Raw genomic sequence first — 7174 nt, 5'->3', positions numbered from 1 at the left:
TGGGGGTCTTCAATGTACATCACCAAGATAGCACCACTAGTGGCCGAGTCCCGTAGGGCATAGCTGCCAGTCTGGACTAGCAGCAGGTGGTAAGAGAACCAACACGAGGGAAAAACCTACCTGACCTCTTCCTGACCAATCCACCTGTCGCAGATGCAGCTGTCCTTGATAGCAGTGGTAGCAGTGACCAATGTAAAGTTATTATGGAGACAAAGTCCCGTCCTTACACTGAGTACACCCTCCACATCGTGTTGTGTGGCACAATCACCGTGATAAATGTAAAATTCAGAACAGATCTAGCAGTTCAAAACTGGGCATCCATGAGGCGCTGTGGGCCATGAGCAGCAGCATAATTGTATTTCACCACAATCTGTAACCTCATGGCTCGGCAAAACCCTCAATTTCCCAATACCTTCGAGCCAGGGTAGCAAAGTTGGTTCAATAAGGAGTGCAGAAGTGTATGCGAGGAGAAACACCAGGCGTACCTAAAATGGGTTGCCAAACTGGGGAAGCTGCAACACAGGCACATGCATGCACAGCAGTGGAAGCAGCATGCTATAATCAGAGCTAAGCGATCCCACAATCAAAAGGGGTACACAGTAACAGTGTAATTAGATAAAGGGGACAGGGTAATTTAGGGAATCAAAGTAACTATTTAATTAGACATAGAGGACAAGGTAACTTAGGGGAACACAGTAACTCTGTAATTAAAGATAGAGGAGAGGGTAATTTAGGGGAACACAGTAACTGTGTAATTAGTGATAGAGGACAGGGTAATTTAGTGCAACACACTATGTATAATGAGGCACAGGTGACAGGATAATATAGAGGAACACAGTAAATGTAATTAGAGATAGAGGACAGGGTAATTTAGGGGAAAACTAACTATGTAATTAGTGATAGAGGACAGGGTAATTTAGGGGAAAACTAACTATAAAATTAGCGATAGAGGACAGTGAAATTTAGGGGAAGACAGTAAATGTGTAATTAGAAATAGAGGACAGGGTAATTTAGTGGAACACAGTAACTGTCTAATTAGAGATAGAGGGCAGGGTAATTTAGGGGAACACAGTAACTGTGTAATTAGTGATAGATGGCAGATTAATTTGGGGACATGGAAAGCTATTCACCGTTTAATAACAAATAGAGATCACAGGAATGCCAGGAGCACACAACAACCCTTCAATGAGAATAGCAAAATAGAGCAGAGCTGGAAATCTGAAATAACAACAGAAAATGCTGGAAACACTCAGCAGTTCAGGCCGCATGGAGGAGAGACAATTAAAAGCAACGTTTCGGATCGAACCCTTCGTCAGAATTGGAAAAGTTTAGGGAAGAGTGATTTTTAAGTACTGGCTGTTTAATTAGAAACGAGGTCGAGAATCACAACCATATGGAATGGAATTTAACATGGTAATGCAATTGTGAACTGTGGTTTCAATTTTACTTTTTGATTTTGGATGATGTGATTGATTACATATCAACTTCTCACGATTGTAGCTGGGTGCAGATGCATCTCATCTGAGTCTGATGGAGTGAAAACCTCTGCATGAAGCCTTACTGGTGCCTTATGTACGATTGATCATCTGATTCCAGTTAAATGAGAATGTGACTGCTACACAGACGTACTCGAAACTCATAATCACTTTCGTAGAAGCAGGATGGTAGCCGGATTGGCAAAGCCTGGGCTCCACAGAGACTTGAAACCAAGTGGAGTTTTGCTTTTACAGAAGCTCGGGATCAAGTGGAACATTGAAGAGGGTTAAGAGGGCACTTAAACACAATTAAAAAATGAAGCTCATTCACAATGTACTGAAGCTATTGTCAGCGAAAGGTTTTCAATCAGCTTCTTGAAAATTGAAGTGAGGTGGCATAGGTGTTTTAGCACAAAGTATAAGCAATAGTAATTAATCATACAATTAAAGTTACTAACTACTAAGCTGCTGATTGTTGGTTGGGGATTCAAACGTGTTATAGATCTGAACTCAATTTCTTGGACCATTGCAAATGCTCAGTCCAAACTGTCACATTTCCACGGCCTCTTCGTATCAATCCTCACAATTTTGCATTATCGAATCATACATAAGTAAAAATACAACTCTATATAAGGGAAATTTAATGGTCTCACCTTTTTATCATAAATGATAGTTTTCTATATTAAAGAGCATGTTTTCCTTTGGGCTGACCCGTATAATTACATTAGTTCATTTTATTAACAATAATTTCACTCTTGTTCCTTTAATTGCTATTCGACCAAGTTTAATTATAACTCTGTCTTTAATTCTGTGCTATTTGTACAAATGAACACGCCAAGGCTCCTTCGGCAGCACCTTCCAAATCCACGAACTTTTCCACCTAGAATGACAAGGGCATCAGGCTCAGGGGAACACCACCACCTCCAAGTTCCACTCCAAGTCACACACCATCCTGACTTGGAAGTATATCGACGTTCCTTCTTCATCGCTGGGTCAAAATCCTGGAACTCCCTACCTAACAGCACTGTAGGAATACCTTCACCACATGGACTGCAGTGGTTCAAGTCGGCGGCTCACCAGCACCTTCTCAAGGGCAATTAGGGATGGGCAATAAATGCTGGCCTTGCCAGCGCTCCCACATCCCATGAACGAATAAAAAATTACGATGACATTCCAGATGTTTTCCTTTACATAATTAACAGATTTCCAACACTGTTATCAAAGGAGTAAAGTTCTATGAAATATATGAATTAGTTTAAAATGATGTGGCTTTAATTACATTTCTTCTTACTGCATCCTGAATCTGATCATGCTGCAGGGTGAGCCCTCACTCATCAGCTCAGTACTATTTTAAATTAACTGCTTAAGAGGCAAAGGCTAAAGGTAAACATTAATACATTAAGATAAACCAATAGAGTATAACATTAGCAGACTTCAGGACAGTCTGATTATCCCTTCCAATACAGTGCCGTCCATCATAGGATTAGAGTATTTAATGTCAGCATTAAACTATATCTCATCAGCAACGTATATCTATCGTGGTCTATTCTTTTGTGCAGATCTCTACCCATTGGTTTTACACATTAAACTCTCCACAACCACAGTAACCTTTTCAAGTAGGGTTGTTTTCAGCATGATTGACCGTGTCTTGGACCTGTTCATCATAGCATCTTCATCATGAATACCGCATCATGAATAACGCAAGTTAATTGCTTCCTGCCGAACGCGTCACCTCTGCACACACAGCGATAATGCAATATCATACAGCGCAATACATCCGACACAAAACATTCCTGCCCTTTCTGTCAATCCGGGTGGGGGGAGGGGCGGATTCTGTAGGTGTTAGATTTCAAGATATTAACTACATTCTTCTAATTATTCAATTTAGGCAAGAACACAACCATGTCAAACGGAAAGCTATCAGTTAACCATCTTAACTAAAATTTCTTGACTTTCACGAGATTGTGCATTGATTCCAGACTTATATCTTTTGACGAGTTGTGCCAAGGTGACTTACGTTAAGAAGGGACGTGTGATAGCATAGATAGAATGAGAGACTTTGCATTAGTTCAGGATCAAGAACTAACTGCCATAGATAAAGGAATAAATGGAAGTGATTTAGAACTGCGAGTAGGATAATCCTCTTTAGATGGAGAGTTCTGAGGCTGTGGAATTCACAGAGGGTGAAATTACGTCCATTTCAAGTTTAAATTGTATATATCAATGAATAAAAATAGGTTGATGGGATGTTGAGATCAGGGGGTTTAAAGTGAATGGAACTATATTCTCGGGTGCAGTGTAAACGCGGACACAAACTCTTTGGCTAAAATGACCTGTTCCCCTGTTATCAATTCTACAACATTTCGGTGACCAGTTTGGGATGTAAGTAAATATCTGTGAACAAAGATGTCTAGTGTCACATTGACGAGTCAAGTTCCTACTGTCTCTATCATTAGACACTGATCAGGAGCCAGGGCCCCGTTCTATTGGTCCAGGAGACAATGGGGGCGGAGTCTGATGGGGAGACCAGCGCCTGCAACATTCACACCAAGATTACAGAATTACAGAAAACCACGATTGTATCACATAGTTTCTACATTAAAGAAACCTTTAACTATTGATTATACTGGAGCGTCTCATTCCAGTCCCTGCGGTGTAAGCAAGTTAACGCTGACGCCCACATGTTCTACTCCTGCTGAAGCTCAGTCATAACTGTTCTCTTTGGATCTTGAGCGGGTATCGATTATGTTTACCCGGGGAAAGCAGCAGACATCAAGGCATGAAGTGAAGTAACTGTTATCTAATGCCTTTTAATTTTCACTACAGCAAACCATAGTATTTGCTGTCTAGTTTGGACCAGAAACTATGTTTTATTTTTTCATTAATTTGCAAATAAATGTCCAAGGAGTTTTCATCAGCTGCTTCAGCTCTTCCCTGAATTTAGTTTGTGTAGCTGCATAAATGCACGTGTTTGTACAGGAACTCAAAAACATGAGCATATATCCGGTTTCAGCGGCAATGTAGGCAGGGGCTGCATAATTGCCTCTGTAATGCACGGTGCTTATCAAACTGGTAGTTACATAAGTAACGTTAGTTGTCAGCCACAGCAGTATAAAACTGCCCGATACAGAGAACAGTAAAATGATGGATTTCCTTCGGCTCTCCATCTCTGGATCGCTCTGATTCTCAATGCCGTGACTCCGGAGTGCCCTGCGGACTCGACTGGCCACTAAAATACGTCTGGCTGTCAAACAATTAAACAGTAATATCAAAGCAAAACTGAGCAAAGTAAAACAAATGGCACATAACCAGTAAAACACCACACCTACAGGCGATGAAAAAAACTCCGCTCTGAAGCGGCAACCCCAGTGAACATTGTTAATTATTCGCTCAGATTCAAATGCAAACCAATACAGGAGGCTTTGTAAACAGATCAGGACAGAAACCATTGTTATAACCGCGGCCGCAGTTCTCACTGTGCAATACTTGGATTTAAACTTCTTACAACATATAGCTACAAATCGGTCAAATGTGAATGAGACTGTAAACCACACCGACAAATACAGGGCGACACATTGCAGGCATATAATGAACTTACAGACGGCAGTTAATGACAGGAATGTATGTGGAAAGTAATAACGTAAAATGCGGTTCAATAATATATTGACGATCATGACCAGTAGATCTGCTGTTGCCATGGCCACCATGTAGACAGAGATACATTTGGAAAGGCCGCAGTTTCCTCTGGAGAGAATCACGATTGTCAGTAGGTTCGCTGTAAGAAGGAGCAACAAGAGGTCAGTAACGGGGTCATTCAGATAAATCTCACAGATGTGTCCCTATTTAGCGTTAAGTGCATGGATTTTTTCATTAATATAGGTGAAGACACTTTATTTAAAGGAACGAAATCATTGAACATTCAATATCGAGGACTGAAAACCCGCCTTCTGTCCAGCAAACTTCAGTCAAGTATTAAATATAATTACATGGCAATTAATGGAAATATATAATTCAAGTAAAATATTCAACTCCGATAAAAAAAACATTCACATTATACTCAGACGCTGCCGAGAGGAGGGGAGCACCTTCCTGAACGGAAATTATTTCGGAAAATACCTTTCAATTCCCCTGTTGGGTGGAGGTTTCTGCAGTCCGAGGAATTATCAACTTAATGCAGAGAGGGAACAACGGCACAAAAGGCATGATTACGATGGGCACTGAGCAGCACATTCTTTAATGAGCTATGTGCTGTTGGAGGGGCCGGGGAATCTGCCTCGCCCTCCCTCAGTATAGGGAGGAACATTGAGCGCCCGGTGCCCGTGATCCAGCGACCGGAAAAGTGCCTCAGTGGTCGTGCGGACGACTGGGATTGCCGCTGATTTTCAGAGACTGATCCCGGTGAATAAATGACTCTGCAGTGTGGACATTCTCGGAATCTGTTACATTAACACTGAGATAGTCAACAGGTATTAGGCAACAGGATACATTGACTCACCGGGAATGCCAAATGCTGCGAGGACATGGTAGTAAATGTCCCGTATCTGTACAATTATTGGCCGTACCATTGTTTTAAAGATTTGTGTGAATTCTGAGCTGCTTTACGGTTCCGGCTGGAGTGTTTCTGAGATCCGTAAATGCTCCTGCTTTATAGATCAATCGGTGCCCCGGTGAGACAATCCGGTTACACAATAATTGGCTTTAGTTACAGTCACTGAACAAACAAGGAGCGATTTCCAACTTCAGTGCACCCGGGCCGCCAATGGGGAAATTGAACAGCTCAGTCCATGAAACTCCGTCCATTAACACCAATTAACAGAAAGTAATCCCAGAGGGACTGCACTCTGCGCGTGTTCAGTAAACCCTGAAGGACAAAGCAAATATTCCCCCGACACTGCGTTGATTTCTTGGAGCCTCATCTTAATTTGGTGAAATCGTCACTCATCCATTGCCTAATTAAAATATGTTTTTTACTGCAATGATGAATGATGTTGAATCGGCTCTAACATTACTGATGGTGACGCTACTCCAACATTAATGTTGATGATTCTAATCTATCATTATAGGTGCTGAACCTACTCTAACATTACTGGTGATGACCCTAATCTAACATTAATTGTGCTGGCCCTACTCTAACTTTAGTGGTGGTGACTCTTCTCTATTATTACTGGTGGTGCCTGTACACTAACATGACTGGGGGAGACCCTACTCAAACATTACTTGCGATGACTACTTTAACATGACTAGGGGTGACCCTACTCTAACATTAATGGCTATGCCCCTACTGTTACATTCCTGCTGGTGACTACATGATTATATTACTGGTGCTTACATGGCTCTAATATTACTGTAGGTGACCCTAATAACAATTATTCCTGGTGATCCGATTCTAATATTGCTGTAGTGACTCTTCTCAAATGTTACTGCTGGTAACAATAATCTAAGCTAATGGGTGGTGACTCATCTCTACCATTACTGCTTCTGACATTTTTTTATTTGCTCACGGGATGTTGGTGTGCTAAGTCAAGGCCAAACGTTATTGCCCATCCCCAGTTGCCCTTGAGAATTTGGTGGTGAGCCGCCTTCTCAAACCGCTGCTGTCCATTTGTTGAAAGTCCTCCCACAGAGCTGTTAGGGAGGGATTTCCAGGATCTTCACCGAACGACGACGAAGAAACGGCGATATAATTCCAAGTCTGGATG

At 41.7% G+C, this 7174-nt stretch overlaps 1 protein-coding gene across 1 annotated transcript; it reads right to left on the bottom strand.

The window, feature by feature from the left end:
- Positions 1–3177: 3177 nt before the first annotated feature.
- LOC147092409 (putative G protein-coupled receptor 139) lies at positions 3178–6079 on the bottom strand. Its single transcript, XM_085975724.1, has 2 exons — positions 5971–6079; positions 3178–5250 (listed from the first exon to the last, which is right to left on the bottom strand). The coding sequence occupies exons 1-2, from the start codon at positions 6038–6040 to the stop codon at positions 4346–4348; spliced, it is 975 nt and encodes a 324-aa protein (XP_085831850.1). The 5' UTR covers positions 6041–6079; the 3' UTR covers positions 3178–4345.
- Between the last annotated feature and the right edge of the window lie 1095 nt (positions 6080–7174).

The sequence above is a fragment of the Somniosus microcephalus genome, unplaced genomic scaffold (genome assembly GCF_052327205.1).
Source record: "Somniosus microcephalus isolate GS21.2 unplaced genomic scaffold, FLI_Smic_1.0 unresolved_chr2, whole genome shotgun sequence".
Taxonomy (NCBI): Eukaryota; Metazoa; Chordata; class Chondrichthyes; order Squaliformes; family Somniosidae; genus Somniosus; species Somniosus microcephalus.
The sequence above is the reverse complement of the archived record's forward strand: the minus strand, read 5'-3'. Positions and strand labels throughout refer to the sequence as shown.

Bases quoted from the DNA above. Each gene is read 5' to 3' on its own strand.
- LOC147092409 (XM_085975724.1), bottom strand. From the start codon at position 6,040: ATGGTACGGCCAATAATTGTACAGATACGGGACATTTACTACCATGTC. The intron at 5,251-5,970 runs GTGAGTCAATGT...TCCTTCTTACAG, and splicing joins CGCAGCATTTGGCATTCCCG to CGAACCTACTGACAATCGTG.